Raw genomic sequence first — 20,097 nt, forward strand, 5'->3', positions numbered from 1 at the left:
GTATCTTCCTCTAGTGTGACTAATACTGGATGGATAAGACCCAGGCATTGCGACGGAAAATGTCCGGAAGGAAACTGCGATTGTCCATGTGGTTACCATTGTAATTGCGTAACGGAGTTTGCAGACGAGTGCGATTGTGAGCCTTGCGATGGATACGATGCTGTACCTTGTGACCTGAGCGATGCCGTAAAGCATCATGGGAACTTTGTTCTCACTGCCTCTATCATGGAAAGTGATGCTGTGCGTGTCAAACCTGAGGGATGCGAAAGCGATGCCGCTCGGCCTCTTAGACATTTTACCGGGTTTAAAGGGGAATGTCGACCTTCACGTTTACCTCCCTACGGATGTCATCCAGCCCTGAGCAAACTCCTGCCCATGTCACTCAACCCTCATCGAAACGAACCTGTGAAAGACGAATATTCGTTTCCTGTGCGTTTGTCGGAATACTGCGACTTTGAAAATCGTCTTCAATCGTTCAAAGGAAAATGGCCAAAGTATCTGGGAGGACCGACCCCTGAAGAATTAGCCAGAGCCGGATTTTTCTACTTGGGCGAAGGAGATAAAGTCAAGTGCTTCAGTTGCGGTGCGTCACTTCACCACTGGGAACCGCAAGATTCGGCCTACGTAGAACATGCTCGATGGTCACCGAATTGTCATTACTTACCTTTAGTGGGACCGAGACATTGAAGTAACTTCTTACCATAATAATCTGTTCATGGATACTTTACAAGAGAACATTCGTGCTTTGCCTGTGGAGTTGAGAGAACGCATTTATCAAGAGCTGGTCAAAATACAAGTGAAACGTAAAGAACAATTGCATCCGTTACGTCACCGGTGTTTGAACCACTGGTACCTGAAGGCTATACAAGGATTGATTCAATTGAAAGTGTTCCATCGGACAGGCATTGATGAACGATCCTCTAGTTTTAAAAAGGATTGGTTTGGTATGGACGATTCTACCTACATCATTGTAAACGTACTGCATCGAATTCCAGAGGAAGAGTTAACGAATTACCAACATCTTGAACACAATGTCAACTTGGTGAAAGAGGAAACTTCTGAACGAATTGTAATGTGTAGATTAGTGACTCAACGATTTAAATTCGACACTGAAGTAAAACCATGTTTGTGCAAACAGTACATTTCTTGTGTCAGACCAAAGAGGATTTAGTATGACCTATTCATGGATACTTTGCTAGAGAACATTCGTGCTTTGCCTGTGGAGTTGAGAGAACGCATTTACCGAGAACTGATCAAAATACAAGTGAAACGCAAACTCAAAGTGATTCGTCCGGTTTTAAATTATGCTCTGTTCCAAAGTACAAGAAGACTGATTATGAGTGGATATTACATTAGGCACAAAGTTAAACGAGGCTATTGGCCACCACCCAACGATTCCAAAAACAGTGTATATACTTATGGATACTTTACAAGAGAACATTTTGGGCTTGCCTGTGGAGTTGAGAGAAAGGATTTACCGAGAGCTGGTGAAAATACAAGTGAAACGTAAAGAACAATTGCATCCGTTACGTCACCAGATCTTTAACCACTGGTACCTGAATGGTATAAGAGAACTGATTCGTCAGAAATTGTTTTAATGGTCAGACATTGTTCAACACTTTGAGGTCGCTAATGATCGACATGTTCATAATTATGGTTACTTCGAGATTCACCTACAGCAATACATTGAGGAAGACAAGGTAAAGGATTACCAACATTTGTTACGTGGAATCTACTTAGCGGAAGAGGAAACTTCTAAACGAACTCTGACGTTTCGGTTACAGTATGCAAGATTTAGATTCCCTACTGGAGAACGAAGATCTCTGGCTAGAAAGTACGTGTATTGCATCCAAAAAAAAGAGAATATAAAAACAGGCTGCCATGCCACGGTTTATGTCACATGTCATCCAACAGATTCCGTGGAAGGAACTCAATGACCATATTCAAACCGTGGATCATTACCATCAATTATTACAAGAATTTTATCCATTCAATTTGGGACGACAAGTGGTGTGTGTCTTAGTGACTTGTTTTTTGGGATTTCGTTTACCAGCCGATTCTTTGTGGACTCTTTACGATCAGTACTTACCACCTCAATGGCCTTAAATGGTCACGAAAAACTCCTTTTGCTCAAAGCCTTGCGTTTTCATCTGGATACTTCTCGACCTCAACAGGAAAAAAAGATTCGTCAACTTTTAGCTACCCAAGACGTGTATGACGATGTGTGTGTAGCTTATGACTTACATCCCCATTGGACAGATGTCCGTGCCTGGAAAGAATGGGGTTTTGAGGCTTGGACCCAAGAAGTGGCCCAGTATGCACGAGAGTTGTTCAAGGAAAAAAGTTACTTTTCAACCCGTGTTAGTGACGGTGCCAGAAGAACCCGTCACCCAGGACAGGACTGTCGTGGACAGACCTGAAAGACCCTTTCGGGAGGACACTTGTGTGACCTTACCCCCTACTATAGAACTGGTTAGAACATTACCCAAAACATGTTGTACAGACACTTGTGTTTATTCCACGTTCATGGTTATCATGTGCCTTTTATCCTTGTACTTAAGCCTTTGGCTTTTATGTATTTTTGTCTTTCGTATTCATGTTTGATAAAAAACATTCAATAAACGTGTTCTGAAAAAGTATATAAACTCTTGTCTTGTTTGTTTTCGTGTCACAAGTGACATTTCTCACACCATGGCTACCTCTACTGTCTCTGCTCCCTCTTCCTCTACTGTCAAAGTCATCGACGAACACTTAGATCGTGCCAGTTGGGAGGCTTTGTATCTTCGCCATCCATTTAACATGCTCATTGCTGGACCTAGCGGTTCTGGCAAAACCGAATTCGTCAAACGTTTGATCGAACATAAACATCATTTGATCGATCGGCCCCCTCAACGGATCGTGTGGTGTTACAAAGAGTGGCAATCGGCGTACAGCCTCTTGCGAGAAAGTCAAGGCGATTTCATCGTGTTTGTGGAAGGCATTCCTAAAGAAGACGACGGCATCGTCTCTGACTCCCGTCAAACCCATTTGGTCATTTTCGACGACATCTTAGGAGAAGACGAAGAAGAAATTAAATTGTGGTTTACGCGCAGAGGGCATCACCGTAATGCCAGTGTCGTTTACATCACCCAAAATTTGTTTCAACAAAGTAAAGCCCATCGCACCATCAGTCTCAATGCGCATTACGTGGTCTTGTTTAAAAGCCCTCGAGATAAATCGCAAGTGCAAGTCTTAGCCAAACAGTTAGGAACGCCTTGGCTGACTCAGGCGTACGACGATGCCACTCAAACGCCACACGCCTATTTACTCGTCGATTTGAAACCTACGACCCCCGAGGATTTGCGATTTCGTACCCACTTGTTTCACCACTGGTGCCAAGACGGAGGACCTGTCCTGTACACGTCTCCGTCCTCGACTTCATTTCACTCCCCATAAAAAAATCTATAAAAACCTCAGACCCTTTTTCGTCTGTCTCACACAGTGTGAACATGACGTCCCTTCAGTCGCATCTTCCCGTCAAATTGATTCGTGCCTTGTATGGCATCAGTCGAGAAAAAAATCCACAAACACGAGCTCGTGTCTTAGAAACTAGTCTCAAAGAAGTCTTACGATGGTTCACGGTGACAGCACGTCAAATACTCCAAGGAATCATTCAGATTCCTCATCAAACCCAACGCTTTTCGATCGAAACAAAGTTGCTTTGGTCCAACTGGCCGATCCCCGCATCGACACTCAAGCCAAAAAACAAATCATTTTGAAACCTGGAGGGAGCGGTACTCTAGGAGGGGTCATCATTCGCTCACTCTTAAGATGGGATCCTAATGCCCCCAAAGTTATCCCCAAGACAAAAGTCCAACGAAGCCCCAAGAAGAAAAAGAAAAAGACCAGGTCCTCAAGAAGAATAACTTCTCCAGTGGCAGGACCCTCCTCTTACCAGACACCACCCCGGAAAAAGAAAAGAAGCCCCCAGAAAAAGAAACAGAGAAAAAGTCCTCAGAAAAAGAAAAGTCCACAGAAGAAAACTAGTCGCAAGAGAGGCACTTCGGCCAGGACGCAACCTTACACTCGCAAACCCCGACCTGCCACATCGGTGACTGCGTCTCCGGTAGCCTCACGTTTGTCCACTTCTCCGTTGATGTCACCAGGAACTGAAGAGTACTTGGAGACGTTGATCACACCAAGAACTTCTCCGTTGATGACCCCCAAAAGAACTTCCCCAGTGGCAGGACCCTCCAATTTAGCGGCAGTGGCTGCTGCTCACAAAGTACCTTCTCCCAAAATCAAAGTCCATGAAAGATCGGGTATGTTACAAAGTTTACTGGATTTGTCCAAGCAAGAACTGGCTCGATTTAGTTCGTTGAGTACCCCTGCACGACGTGTCATGCCTGTCCTCAAACTGATACGACGTAAAGACAATCAGTGGCGACGCGTTCCAGTATAAAAAGACCTGTGACCAAGTCGGGGTATCAGTGAACTTGTAAAAGATGTCACCTCCAAGAAGCCACAAAAGAAAGAGACAAAGGCAGACGCGTCATCCGACAAAGCGCTTAGCCAAGCATCGACGTTACCCTAAGAAAAGACACAGTCGTTCCAAGAAAAAGAGGCGTCAACAAAGGGGAGGATTCCTTGGCGATTTTGGGGAAAACATTGTCACCTTTATGACAAAGCGATAGTCCCAAAAAAAGATAAAAGGGTGTGTGTTAAGTCATCGACGTTAGTGTCTGTTTGGTGAATGTCCCGGAACCCACAAGCAAAGATGTCACCCTCCAGAAAACCCCAAGGAAAGAAAAGGAAAGGACTACCACTACGTTTAGCCAAACATGGGGACATGTTATCTGTCCTGTCCAAAGCTTCTCCACCCCTACGAAAAAAACTCATTCAAACGGCCTCCAAAGAGGTCATCGATACCGTGTGCGAATGTTGTTTGAACGTTTTGAAAGGCACGATCCCTTTGTCCAAACACCAGAAACAATGCTTAGGCAAACATCGTCACGTTCTTCGGAAAATGGTTCAAAAGAAAATTCCCATTCGTCAAAAAAAGAAGATGTTGGTCCAACGTGGAGGTATTTTACCTCTCTTGTTAGGCCCCATACTGAAAGGAGTCTTGGGAACCATGTTGGGAGGACTGATGGGAGCAAGATAAAAAGGCCCTCGGAAGTCCCAAGATCTCAGAATTCACCCCTGACAACCCCATGGAAGGACGAAAACTAGCTTTAGTGCCTTACAAACGATGGATGGAATACCATCGGTGGCAAGAACAACACACCCCGCATTTACCTCCCAATCCCAATTTGAGCGAGATGTCCCAGTTACAACACGAATTGCAATCCTTGATGGATCGCCAAGATTTGTCCGAAACAGAAAAATCGCAAAAGTAGGGTCAACTCTTGCAAAGACTGCAACTCTTTCACCAGAAAGCTTTAGACGAAACAGCTTTACCCACTCTAAAAGATTTTAAGACCTTGATGAAAAGTCCAGCACCATCATCATCATTACCACCACCACCACCACTACCATCCCCAAGGGTCACAAGAGATGCTACCCCACAAAGACCTGAGGAAGAAGAGATGCGCGAAGTGTTTCAAACACCGTCAGCAGCTCCCATTTCGAGTAAGATTGCAGCATCCTTGTTGACCCCGTCCCCCACACCCCAACGAGAAGAAATGAAAGCTTGGGTTAAAAAGATGATGTCAACGTCTCCTTCGACAGAAGTGAAAAAGAAAGAAGGGAAACCAGAAGCGAAAAAAGAAAAGAAAACCAAAGCCATTCCATTGCCACCTCCACCACCACCACCACTACCTTCGACTTCTACTCCCGTAGCCCATCGGACACGTAAATCCGTTTCCAAACCACCCTTTCGACCCATCCAAAGTAGCATCACCGAAGAGTGGGTGACTTATTAACACACAAACACAAAAAATGGAAAAAGTCTTAGCCAGCATTTACTACGATCCCTCGCATCCTGCAGGTTACGCAGGAGTTCAAAAATTGTATCGTGCTGCCAAAACTCGACTGAAAAGTCTCCGTTTACCTCAAGTGCAACGATGGTTAGAAGAACAAGCTACCTACACTTTACACAAACCCATTCGACGCAAGTTTGCCAGAAGGCGCACCCGAGTGGAAGGCATCGATCATCAATGGCAAGCCGATTTAGCCGATGTCTCTCATTTGGCCAGCTACAATCGTGGCTACAAATATTTGTTTTGTGTCATCGACGTCTTTTCCAAATTTGCCTGGGTCGTGCCCTTGACTTCCAAATCGAGCAGCGAGTTAGTGCGAGCCCTGCAACGGGTGTTGAAACAAAGCGGTCGTCACCCTCTTCGATGGCAAACGGACAAAGGCACCGAATTTCTGAACCAAGCTTTCCAAAAAGAATTAAAGAAACGTGACATTCATTTTTTTACCACCGAGAATCCCGAAACCAAAGCCAGCATCGTGGAACGTTTTCAACGCACATTGAAAGAACGCATGTGGAAATATTTTACGCATCACCACACTCTGAAGTACATCGACATCTTACCGCACCTGGTGCAAGCGTACAACCAATCTTACCATCGAAGCATCGGACGTGCCCCGCAAGAAGTGACTCCCGACAACGAAGTGCTGGTGTTTGAGCGCCTGTTTGGTACGTCCCCGACGAGGGCTGTCGCCAAGAAAAGTGGAGAGTTGGCCGTAGGAGATTGGGTGCGCATTGGCAAAACCAAACGCACTTTCGACAAAGGTTACTTACCTAACTGGACGACCGAATTGTTTCGCGTCAATGGACGAGTGCATGGCCGTCATCCTGCCGTCTATAAATTGGAAGACATGAACGGAGAAGTGCTCAAAGGAACGTTTTATTTACCCGAGTTACAACGTGTCACCAAAAAAGAAGACGACGTGTACGACATCGAAAGCATTCTCGAACGCAGAACCCGTAAAGTGGGCAAACGACGTATCAAAGAAGTCAAAGTACATTGGAAAGGATATCCACCCAGTTTCGATTCTTGGATCGACGCTTCGCAAGTCATCGACTATAAAAAGAAGAAGTGACCATCATGCCCTTTCACACAGCAGACGCAGCTACGTCGACCACTCCTTCTTCACCTAGTTCTTCTGTGCAAGATTTACAAAAACAACCCTTGTGGGTGTGGTGTGGAGAACGTGTGCCTAAAACGCAAATCGTCTTTTTCTGCCAAATCTTCGTGGTGTATTGTGTCATCGGGGCAGCCATTGCCAATTTGAGTTTGCAACAAGGAGACAAACAATTGTGGACCATTTTATTGAGCAGTTGCATCGGTTACCTGCTTCCCAATCCCTCCCTGAAATTCTCCTCAAACGGGAACCTTGTGTCCAGTGCCAGTGTCAGTCACCACTCCAACCACAACCAGAACCCCATTCTAGACGGAGACACGCCTCTGACGTCCAGTAATATCCCCTCGGACAGCCACAGAACTCTGGAATTATGAGTCACCAAAACCAATTTTACTTAACCTTACCCAATGACAGTTCCATGGAGGTGTTTCCCAAGAACACGTTGTGCTGTTACACGGCCAAATTACCTCAAGCCATCCCCTTAGATCACGAAGCCCACTGGGAAGTGGCTTTAGTAGAAATCATTCACCCGACCCATGTCCTCAATGTCCTTCCCAATCAAAATTTTTTTTGATGTGGAAGTTCATGACGAGCAAATGCAACAGTGGTTGGATGGCAATGTCAAATATGACAAGAAAACCCGTTTACAAAATCAGAAGTACACCACCTATCACTTGTTCATTCCACCAGGCTATTATTTTAGTGGTCAACATTTGGTCAGCACCATAGCCTCCAGGTTTAATGTGGTGTTTCTTAGAGCTTTGGAGCATGTCAACAAAAGTGTCACCATGGAGTACCACAAAGCAGCTCGTCGCTTCTCGATGAAATTTGAACGGAGTAAAATCATGTCCATTTTATTTTGTCCTGAATTGTTTGACATGTTGGGCGGAGACATGGACATGAGAATGGCCATGATCAAGAAAAACGAATTACCCATCGTTTACGACAACGAGTCTTTTGCCAAGTTATTTCGTGCTCCGGTAGAACTGAACCAAGGACTGAATTTGATGTTTGTGTACTCCGATGTGGTGGAGTACAACGTGGTGGGACACACCTCCGTACCGTTACTGCGTGTCATTCCTTTCAAAGTGGATTCTGCCACGAACGCTGATGAGGAAGGTGGAAACACTTACCACGTTCACCGCGAATTTGTCCATCCTCACTATTTGCCTGTCAGCAAGTCGTATTTGGACACGGTCAACATTGCTATAAAAGGAGATTTGGGACAAAATATTCCATTCACCAAAGGAAAAGTCACGGTGAAACTCCATTTTCGAAAACGGTTCTCTCACGATTCGTAAGTCATGTATCCAGTGTACCGAGGGGTTGCTCGACAGCGAGGACACGGTTTAGGAGATATGTTAAAATCGGCCTTTCGCTCGGTGGCCTCGGTGTTGAAACCGATGGTGACACGCGGATTGCACGCCTTGAAAGATGCGGCACTGACACAAGGCAAAGAATTTCTCCAAAATGTCATCATCGACAAACAAAACCCTAAAGAAGCCTTCATGAGGGCAGGCAAAAATGTCTTGCTGCAAACGGGCAAAGACATTTTAGGCCGACGAGACACACATATAAATGCCCTGCACGCTACCGAGTCAGGCATTCAGCAAGGACAAGGCAGAAAGAGACGACGAAGAAAACACCCTTTCACCAGACGTCAAGCTAGAAAGGCCAAGAAAAGAAGAACCGTTCGAGACTGAGACGTTTTCGATTATTGAGACACAGAAAAAAATGATGCACCGAGAGTCATGTGCTTGTTCCAAGTCGGAACTGGATATGTTTGCCATGCCCCCCACCATGATGACGATGCAAGAATCCCAGTGGGTGGAATTTCATCCCGTCTCCTCATTGACCGATTCCGCTCCCATCGAGTTTGAAATCAAAGGACAGCCCGAAGATTACATCGATCTGAATAGCAGTTACCTATACTTGAAAGTGAAAGTAATCGAGCCACCCATCGCTAACATAGACGCTGATGAAGCAGTAGCTCCCGTCAATAATTTCATGCATTCCTTGTTCAGCGAAGTGGACTTGTACTTGAATAACAAGCTGGTCAGCAGCAGCATGGATACTTACCCTTATCGAGCGTACCTGGAAAATCTCTTGACGTACGGAAAAGAAGCCAAGAATACTCATCTAGATGCTTGCGTGGTATGGAAACCTGACCAAGCGAATAAGTTCAACGGCATTACACTTGCTGGGGATGCTTCAAATCCAACGGGATTTGTAGAACGACAAAAGAAAATTGCTGGAAGTCGTAGTTTAGAACTAACGGATCGCTTGCATTTGGACATGTGGTTGCAAGAAAAGTATTTGCTGAACGGGGTGGATATCCGCCTGAGACTGAATCGCAGCAGTGCCGCTTTCCATTTGATGGCTGCTAATGATGCCACTTACAAAACCAAAATCGAAGAAGCCAGACTCTACGTGCGACGTGTGGAAGTGTTGCCTAAAGTAGGTAACGAAATCAGTCAGACGTTGAGCAGAACGACCGCCAAGTATCCGATACGTCGCGTGGAAGTGAAAACCTTCACCATTCCTGCTAGACAGCAATCCATGATCGAAGATCATCTGTTCCAAGGACAGTTACCCAAGCGTTTGATTGTTGGTATCGTCAAGAATTCAGCTTTCAATGGAGCCTACAATGAAAATCCTTTCTACTTTCATCATTACAATGTGTCCAAGATCGAAGTCAGTCGCGATGGCAAGACCTTGTGTACCCGACCTATTGAGCCTAACTTTGGTGCCGCGAAGAATTATTTGAGATCGTACTTGTCCCTATACGAAGCTACCGGACAGTTAGGAACCAACACCAGTCACGGCATTACGTACGACGATTATGCAGGAGGCTATGCTTTGTGGGCTTTCGATTTCACTCCAGACCACGGCAGCGACGAGGGACATTTCCACCCTATAAAATCAGGCCAGATTCGTGTGGAAATTCAGTTTGCGAGTCCACTGGATGTAGGGAACACAGTGAACGTCATCCTGTATGCAGAATTCGATAATACGATAGAAATCAACAGTTTGAGAGAAGTCATTCTAGATTATTAGAAGCCATGGAAGACTGTTATCCCTCTTTACCTAGTGGAGAAACTTTAAAGATGGAATGTGAGGAGACCGTGGAAAAAGAAGAAGTGATCATGATGAAGTCAAGATGGCCAGAACAAGAAGCCCATTTAGTCTCCTGTTTTGCCAAACACTTGGTCGACAAAATGACGGAATTGATCAAGAAAAATTGCTATGGATGTCAAAACGATCATCCCAGTCAAATTCAACACGATAAATGCCTAATGTTAAGTCAAGAAGAAAAATTGGACGAGTATCTGGACGAAGCTTGGAGTCTCATCTCGAACAAAGACGTGTTGCACCAGTGCTATAAAGACTTGCGTGAACATTCTTGTCCACCATTAACCACTCAAGAGATCCATCGTATCGAAGCTCACCTGAATCAGAGTGAGGAAACAGAACGAATAACCGTTTATTCGTCAGACATTTTCAAGCAAAAAGTCAGGATCGAATTGACGACTTATTATTACCTGTGAAGAAGAAGAAAACACACACACAAATCAATGGATACCTGGGAACTTTATTACCTTTTGAACCACAGTTCGTATACGGCTTCTTGGAATCCTGTCGTCTGTGCTAAAGATGAACTCCCTCATCGCAAACCTAAAGACCATCAAGCTTACGTGATCAACACGGACGACAGTCATCTTCCAGGAACCCACTGGGTAGCCGTCTACTTTCCTCAAGAAGGATGTGTGGAATATTTCGATTCGTACGGATTACCCCTTTTGGAAGACGATATCATTGACTTTATGAGAAGAAATGCTCAGACCACCCGATTCAATAACGTGAAATTACAAGGCACATATTCCTTGGTGTGTGGACAGTACTGTGTGTATTTTCTGCATCATCGCAGCCTGGGCTATTCCTTAGAACATTTAGTGACTCATTTTGATCCTCGTTCTTCTACTAGAAACGATGTGAAAGTAGATCGATGGTTTTGTGACCATTATGCTTATCTTTTGTCTCAAGCTAGGAAACGTAGTGTCCATCAATGGCCTAATGATTTCCAACAGTGGAAATCACAATTTCATTCACAACGTTGTCAGCCCTGTTTAAAGTAGATTGTCCATTGAGAAAAAAATGTTTGTGATTTGAAAAAATTGTTTGATGTTATAGTGTTGGATTATTGTTAAAAAATGTTAGAGTTGTTGTTGTTTAGTGTTAAGTGATTTTTGAATAAAAAATGTTGTCTTTTGAAAAAAAATGCCTTTGTGGTTTGTTTAGCTATAAGAATGTTGAATTGATGCTCTTTCATTTCTTACTATCCCTCTCATGACACTCACTGAACGTTGCGACTAGAAAACCGTGTGGGGGATGTTTTCCTTCACGTCCGCGCTTTGACTTTAAGAACCGGGGTTGTTTCCAGTCTAACCATCCATTGTCGACTCATCCTCCTACGAAGATGTGCTCCAAACTAGCTAAGCTCAACGAAGCTTACGTGAATTTGCATAGGGTCAGACACAGTCTGATACCGAAGCCAGAAGAAATAGAGAATGTGAGAATGTTAAAAATCACTGAAGACCTGATAAAAGAGCTCTTCAGAGAAGAAATGAACAGGGAAAAAGAAGAATGGACAGAGAAGTACAGACTTCAGAGACAGCAGCAACAACAGCAACAGCAGCAGCAGCAACAACCTGAAGTTGACAGAGGCTTTGTCGATTGCCGTATCGACACTAAAGAGTTCTTCTTCTCTTTCCGAAGAAGTAGACCTATCGCCAGAAAGTCTATCCTCAGAGGACATCGCATTCTTAGAAACTAAAAAAGAATGCCATAGCAAACAAAAAACAGCCCGTTTCAGGGCTACCCAATACTCTAGAAAAGAAATAACTATTAATTTGCCAATGTGTGTAGGTAGAGTAGTGTGAAAATAAACACTAACTCTTTTATAAAAAATGTGAGGGTATGTGTTTGTGTGTTTGTGTTTGTAAGTGCTCACGTAAGTTGGTATGGATAGTAGATTAAAATGATGTTTGTTTTTTGTTTTTTTTGGCTGTTAGAGGTGTATATTTGGGGTTAGATTGGATTGCTTTGCGTATGTGGATAGTCTATTGAAGTGATTTATAAAAAATTTTAAAATAGTGATGGGTAGCATAAAAAGTGAGTGAGTGTTTCTTTTAGGTCCGCGCGTTGTTGTTTGGTCATGATCTAGGTAAGATCAATTTTATGTTATTAGGGGATGTTTTCCATCACGTCCGCGCTTTTAGCATAAATTGAAACTCGTTCGGCAGTCCAGCTACCCTTGTTGATTGATCAACACCAAAAATGAACACGAGACTGGAGAAACTGTTGGAACTTTATGTGCATCTGGAATATGCCAGGCGCATATTAAATGAACTGGCCGCGGAAGCCATTGTCGAGGAGGGAAGGATAAGAGAGGAGGAGGAAAGAAGAAACAAAGAAGAGGAGGAGAGAAGATATAAAGAAGAAGAAGAGGAAAGAAGATACAAAGAGGAGAGAAGAAACAAAGAGGAGGAGGAGGAAAAGGAGAGAAGAAAAAATTTCAGAATCCCAGAGAGCGAAAATTGGGATTCTGAAGCGACATATCCTGCCTCTGCTCTCTCCCCCCAAAAGGTAAAAAGTAACTGGGGGATAAGATGTGTATGTGGCGCCAGGCCTGGAAGGTGCCACCATTAACCAGGTGTCCATGAAGTTCCAAACAAAACAGCCCTTTTCAGGGCTGCCCAATACTCTAGAAAAGAAATAACGATCGATTTGCCAATGTGTGTAGGTAGAGTAGTGTGAATATAAACACTAACTCTTTATTAATAGTGGAAGTGTATGTGTTTGTGTGTTTGTGTTTGTAAATGTTGAAGTAAGTTTGTGTGTTTGTGTTTGTAAATGCTGAAGTAAGTTTGTGTGAATAGTAGATTATGGGTTTATTTATTGATTCTTAGCGTATGTAGAGAGTATAGTTAGGGTTATATTATATGAAATGAGAAAGTAGGGGGATGTTTTCCTTCACGTACGCGCGATGTTTGGTCATGATCTAGGTAAGATCAATTTTATGTTTTTTAGGGGGATGTTTTCCTTCACGTCCGCGCTTTCACTATAAGAACCCACAGTATTCGTCGTTCAAACCATTCTACAGAGAAGATGGCTTCGAACCACCTAGATAAATTTCAATCATTGCAAGACGTCCTTGACAATTTGGGAATGATAGAACAAATGCTCGTACGACTAGTTGAAGATCACTATTCTTATAGTCCGCATAGAGTAAAAATGGAAATTAATAATTTAAGAAAAGCAAAGGATATGATAAGTGGTGTGATGAAGGAAATAAAGGAGGATGAAGAGGAAAGGACAAGGATGAGAGCATGGAATGAAAAAATTGAAAAAGAAGAAGAAAATGAGAAGAGGAAGAAAGAAGAAGAGGAGGAAGAGAAGAAAGAAGAGGAGGAGAAAAAAAAGAAGAAAAAGAGTGTAGGTGAGAAAATAAGAAGTTGGTGGAGGAAAAGAAGAAATTAGAAGCAGAAGAAGAAGAAGAAGAAAACCCAAAGGCCCTTTTCAGGGCCAGCCATATTTCTCGAAAAGAGATAGCCTTTCAATTGCCTACCCCTTTTTTAAAAAAAATTTAAAAAAAAAAAAAAAAATCCCATGTTCAATTTTCCTTGACGCTATAAAGGCCCACCCTGTTTAATTTCCTTTGACGCTAAACTGCCCCACGATTTTTTTTTTCTCCATGTTAATTTCCCTTGACGGTAATCTTACCCACGATTTTTCTCCATGTTAAATTTCCCTTGACGGTAATCTTGCCCAGGGGTGTTTTTAATGCTAATTCCCATTGACGGTAAAGTGCCCCCCTTCACTACTATCGTAGCGATATGACTACAAAATGGTTAAAGCTACGTTAAAAATCCAAATCCCATACACACCTATGTATTTACATTCATTACAAACAGAAATGGTATTTTCACCCAGTGTAAATATTTAAACTGAGTGCAAATACGCGATCCCAAAAATTAATATTATCGTTCTTATTAAATTGACGTTTAGTTTCCATATTTTAGTGCACTGAAAGAAAACTTTAATATTTTCTTGGAAAGAGTCTGCATCAAATTCAATTCCTACTATTATAATAGTGTCATCTACATATAGCAAGATCAACAGTTTCGAGTACACATGGGTGTCAGAACCTTCTGTTTCTAGTGCAATGCCTGCGCAATCATTCTCTTGCAGAAAACATTCCAGGTTTTTTGGCGAAATGTAAAAATAAATCATGCTTTTATCTTCTTGGTGTTTAACAGGTTGACAAATAGTAGGTAATGAGTTATAAAGAAACTTACATGCTGTATATCAGAAAGATAGACAAGCAGACACACCTAAATGCATGCTTTCCAGCATGCACACACAACGTAAATGCATGCATGCATGCATGCACAGACACACACACAACGTAAATGCATGCATGCCAGCACACACACATACATACCTAAATGCATGCATTCCAGCACGCAAACGCAACGTAAATGAATGCCTGCCAGCACACACACACACACACACACACCTAAATGCATGCATATCAACACGCACACACATACATAAATGTATCTGTTGCGAATAGTAGAATCGCCCGTTTCTGCCCACTATTAAACCAATCAGGTTTTTTGTTTTACAGTAGGCACGGCCAAAATAAATTTGCAAATTACCTTAGAGAAATTTAAACTCGGAGAATACTAATAACTGTTTTGTGTGTGTGTGTGTGTGTGTGTGTGTGTGTGTGTGTGTGTAAATGGCCTGGTTAGAGATGAAATTGAAAATTAAACTCGTAAGAAGGAAACTTTTCGCATGAAGTCGGTTGAACCTTACCAGTCATTTTAACTTTATGCAAGTCGGTTGTCCCTCATCAGTTATCTTAACTTTACTAATGCAAGTCGGCGTCCCTCATCGGTTATTTTAACTTTACGCATGAAGTCGGTTGCCCCTCATCAGTCATTTTAACTTTACACATGAAGTCGGTTGACCCTCATCAGTCATTGTAACTTTATTCATGCAAGTCGGTTGTCCCTCATCAGTTTATTTTTAACTTTACGAATGCAAGTCAGTTGTCCCTCATCAATTAATTTAACTTTACACATGAAGTCGGCTACACCTCATCGATCATTTTAACTTTACGCATGCAAGTCTGTTGCCCTTCATCAGTTATTTGAACTTTGTAAATGCGTGCCCGATTTGGATCATTTTGGCCGGTCCTCCTGGATTTATGCGCGGGGCCACCTGTGAACGCCGCATTTGGAAATAAACTTGTAAAAAGTTTGATATGATAATGAAATTAAAAGTTTTTTCCATCGCTTTAAAATTACTTTCTCTCTATAGGTATATTTTAAAAAATTACTAACGCGCTGTGCCTTTTTGAGAGCGGGGTCAGATTGGGCCAAATCAGGCCAATCGGCCTAAGGCAAGCCCAGAAAACCAACCACAGCTACACGTAGCTCTTCAGAATCCTTCGATGGAATTGACAATCTCTTTTGTCAGCTTCATTTTCTCAACATGAGCTGAAATGGAAATGAGAACAGGAGAAACCGAAAAGTGGTACGTATTTAGTCCTCTCTCTCTTGCTCATGAAGGTAGTAATTGTGTGTGTGTGTGCGATTTGGATCTTTAACTTAGCTTAAGCAATATTTCAGTCACATCGTTACGATCTCTGCAATGTGGCAGTTTATAGTGATGTCCATCACTCAGGCATCATGCTGCAGATATGACATACGACACCATGTCCCACCCAGTTACATTATCCTGATACCAGGCCGACCAGTCATAACACTAACCTCCTAATCCTGAGCACCAAGCAAGGCAGCTGCTAGCACTCTTTTTGTAAGTCTTTACTATACCTCGAACGTGATTCGAACCCACGACCTACCACATCCGTTATGTGAAGTTGTCTGCTCTACTCCAACACGGCTAATGAGCGGCAAGAACTCTTTCTCTCAGTCTAATTTTGCGAGCAAAAGCATTTTAAATAACGAGTCACAGCACATTCATCGAGATATGAATGAGCACGATTTGTTAAAAATAATATCCAATTAATTTCAAAGATTTCGTTCTCTACCTATGTAATTATGTACTCGGAATGATATGTATAAAACAAAAGCACAAAACTGTGTCTATTGCAGGGGGAGTATTGCTTACATCAAATGGGTATGAAACAATTTCAGGAGTTTATGGTAGGAAGTTGAGTTTTAACCCCAAAAACTCTTATTAAAAGGTATGCATGTTGATTTCTAGAACAGTTGAAACATATTTTATCTGTACGATATAGAAAAGTAAATAACGAGAAAATGCATTAACGTGGAAAATGGCTGCTGTGAGTTGGATTTTATATACATCATAAGTTGTGTAATTTTTCTGGTTGCTCATTTCAATTGTGGAGCAGACATGTTTCATCACGCCATGACAAGATGGTTCGTATCTCCTAAAAGGAACAAAATAATCAATGAAAGATCCGACTCTACATCAGTTTTTGTATGAACCATACATACGATGATTGCATTTTCATCCCCTGACCAACATAGTTCACTCGTTTAACCACTACAGATAACCCACACAAGTACGCGAAATGGGAAATATTTAAACACACACACACACACACACACACACACACACACACACACACACACGCGTGTTGTTTGCCTCATTAATTCATAATGAAACATTTAACAATATAGCTTAAAGTCAGAACAATTGTTTTTATTATCAAGTCATTAATATTTTGTTTAAAATATTAAACCACAAGGGCTAAATTATAACGGCAGTGATAGTCGTTGTAGTCCGGTTCAAACTCAAAACATCTATCAACTTCTGGCAAACGTCATTCTTTGGTGTGACGATTATTGTACCGCATTCCACTGCTCGCTCTGATAACCCTTCTAACAGATGCAACAGTTCGTTCACATCGAAAACCTGTTCCTTTCCGATGGTATCGTGTATCCCGTTCAGTCAATGTGCTCCGGAAATCTAACTCAACGGTTTGAAACTTGACCCGGCTACCTCATTGTTGCGTCCACTTTAAGTCGTTCTGTCCTTGAAGGTCAAACTTCGAATGGATCGTAGGACACAAGACGATGCAGCCGCTGCCAAAACAAAAGTGCATTTGTATTACCTTATTGTTGTACTACTGTAACGTATGATGGTGCGGATTTCTGCAGGTAAAACAGAATATTGTCATTTGAGAAAAGATTCTGTTAGGACCAAAGAAAAGGCTTTAACTACGGTAACAATGCGTTCCTCAGTAACAACACTTTCTTTCAGGAGCTATCAGTAAAGTACAATTTAAAATTAGAATACTCATCAAACTCGGTAATAGGGTGGATAATATCCCCCATCCACCCTTTTTTGGCCACCTCGTCCCCCACCCAGTGGAACATTCATTGGCTGTGCTTAAATGCCTCGGTCCAGGTTTTATATCGCTTTATGAGTTAGCGGGTATAATTATAGCAATTAAACCCGAATGGTCAAGTATTTAACACAAACCATGACAAGAATAGAACCGAGCTTACAACTGATTCAGACTCCTGACTAGAAATGGAGTTTATCTGGCAAACGTTTTCGAGTAAAGTAGCATTTTAATTAAAATTCGTTTCATCGGCTCAGACTTAAGTTCGTAGCATACTTTAATTTCAAATTTGCACGTACTAATGAATCTAACGACACATATTTTCTATGAAAGCCAGTATATATATATATATATATATATATATATATATATATATATATATATATATATATATATATATATATAGAGAGAGAGAGAGAGAGAGAGAGAGAGAGAGAGAGAGATATTTGTGTGACTGTATGCTTTACTTACAAAGTGATCAGAAGTTGTAACTTGATTTGTTTTCTTGTTGTCAGGGACGCCAATTATGCTCTGTTGTTGTTCAATAAGAGTACCCAGGTTGATGGTAGCTTTCGCTAAGGCATCAGGCCCGATCAGTAAGGCACCACCCTGCGGAAATATGTTGGATAAAAGTTATCACAGTATTAAAAACAAACATAAAAAAATAAAATTATAAAACAGCACAGGTCAGTCTCTACTCTCTACAGCGCCTGCGTTGCCCTCACCCAATTTTCACATACATTTTATCTGATTTGAAAACCAGTGTAGGATGCATAGTACGCGTGCACTGAATAGAAAATATATGTAGCAAATACAATCTCGTTCGATTGCCCAAAGAAGGAATGTTACGGTAAAGATTGACACAAAGTTTACAATATCCAATACCTTATTTAGAATTTTCATTGCTCTCTGAATTGTCCTCGGAGTTCCAATGAAGTCCATAATTAAATCTGCACCTCCTTTGCACGCGCTTTTCGTCTTCTCCACCAGGCTCTGTTCGTGCTCATCACATGACCAGTAAATGACGTCACTACAGACTTCCTCTGCAGCCATAAGCCTTTCGATTGAGCTATCTGCTATGAAAACATTAACTTGACCCATTGGATAAGTTAGCATGTTTGGTGCATGCTCTGCACTTACTCTTCCCAATTGGTTTGCTCCGATTATCAACACGGTTGTACTTGCTGGAATAGAATATAATATATACAAACATAATATAACAAACCGATAACAAAATAGTAAAAGTCTAAGAGGAAAAATGACTACAAAATGGGATTTGAAAACCGCAACTGAAGTTGTAGAGCAGCTATGGTTTCTAATATTAATTTCAGGCATCTGAAATATTTATTTTGCTTCTGCAGAGAACTGAACTATCGCCTTTTTGAAATTTATATATTTAACTCGAATACATATTGAAAACGTTCATATCTTACCTTTCCTCTCTTCGTGTTCCTCGATGTGCCGTTTGGCAGCCACGAGGGCATTGTAAGCCAAAGATACTGGTTTCTCTCCGTCTGCACACGTTTCCATGGTAACCACTGTCTTCGCGCGTGGGTTCAAAAGTTTATTGCTGTTTTCCTCCATGTTATTTCCACCACAAAGTGAATTATCAACTGTATTCTCGAATTCTGTGACGGTCATGGTTTCCTGAAATATAAAACAATTAAGATAGCTACCGTTAATATCGTGCAGTCTATAATAAAACGAATTTACGAGTGACTAGGGTCTGCTTTACGTTTTTGCATTATTTCGGATGCATTCTAGAGTCAGTTTATTCAGCCTTAGCGTGGTACTAAAATTATTTTTATTTTGATTATTTGTATGTCTTATCTTAGTGATTAATTGTGTGCCTTATTTTAGCAATTACTAGTGTGCCTTATTTTAGTGATTACTAGTGTGCCTTATCTTAGTGATTACTAGTTTGCCTTATCTTAGTGATTACCATTCTGCCGTATGTTAGTGATTACTAGTGTGTCTTACTACTAGTTGTTGTTGTTGTTGTGGGGTTTAACGCCATTTTTCAGCACACGATAGGCTATACATTGCGGCCAGTATTAATGGTGGAGGAAGAACCCTGGAAAACCCCGGAAAGAACCACCGACCCTCGAGAAGCTACTGGCAAGTTTTCTCACATACCCACATTGGCTGAATCTTAGACTCGAACCGCCGCAGACAGAGGTGAGTTGGCAGTGATCCGAAACGAAGAGCGCTTTAGACCACTCGGCCACTCGGGGCCCCCGTTTACTACTAGTATAATTATCTTGGCGATTCTAATGAATTACTTTTCCTTCTTGGTGAGTTAACTACATATTTTACTTTTCTCAACGTGTAAAACACAATATACATCTGTTAGCCAAATATGACACATAAGGGAATAAAATACGTGTATAAACTTGGTTTTGGAACCGCACACACACACACATCCTTACCTTTCTTTTAGAATAATAATAAATAAAAATAAAATTAAATATCCTTACCTTGTTTGGCTTCTCAAGAGTGTATCGTTCCGATCCGATTGTGTCGGTTTGTATGTAGCAATAAACTATTTACCACTGAGTCAAGCCTTTATATGCATACGGAAATCATGTATTTATCACGTGTAGTGCACTCGTAGGGCG

At 41.9% G+C, this 20,097-nt stretch overlaps 1 protein-coding gene across 1 annotated transcript; it reads right to left on the bottom strand.

Moving 5' to 3' along the window:
• Window positions 1-16,812: 16,812 nt before the first annotated feature.
• LOC149785580 (uncharacterized) lies at window positions 16,813-20,097 on the bottom strand. Its single transcript, XM_089979374.1, has 5 exons — window positions 19,957-20,097; window positions 18,913-19,126; window positions 18,365-18,663; window positions 17,951-18,088; window positions 16,813-17,216 (listed from the first exon to the last, which is right to left on the bottom strand). The coding sequence occupies exons 2-5, from the start codon at window positions 19,118-19,120 to the stop codon at window positions 17,175-17,177; spliced, it is 687 nt and encodes a 228-aa protein (XP_089835500.1). The 5' UTR covers window positions 19,121-19,126; window positions 19,957-20,097; the 3' UTR covers window positions 16,813-17,174.

Source organism: Sinohyriopsis cumingii, chromosome 13 (assembly GCF_028554795.1).
Source record: "Sinohyriopsis cumingii isolate HCF-2022 chromosome 13, ASM2855479v2, whole genome shotgun sequence".
Lineage (NCBI taxonomy): Eukaryota > Metazoa > Mollusca > Bivalvia > Unionida > Unionidae > Sinohyriopsis > Sinohyriopsis cumingii.

What these genes read in the sequence shown, in the direction of transcription:
- LOC149785580 (XM_089979374.1), bottom strand. Translation starts at nt 19,120, where the DNA reads ATGACCGTCACAGAATTCGAGAATACAGTTGATAATTCACTTTGTGGT. An exon ending in CAATGAAAATTCTAAATAAG is followed by an intron (nt 18,089 to 18,364) that starts GTATTGGATATT and finishes ATATTTCCGCAG; the next exon opens with GGTGGTGCCTTACTGATCGG. An exon ending in TTACAACTTCTGATCACTTT is followed by an intron (nt 17,217 to 17,950) that starts GTAAGTAAAGCA and finishes TTGTTTTGGCAG; the next exon opens with CGGCTGCATCGTCTTGTGTC.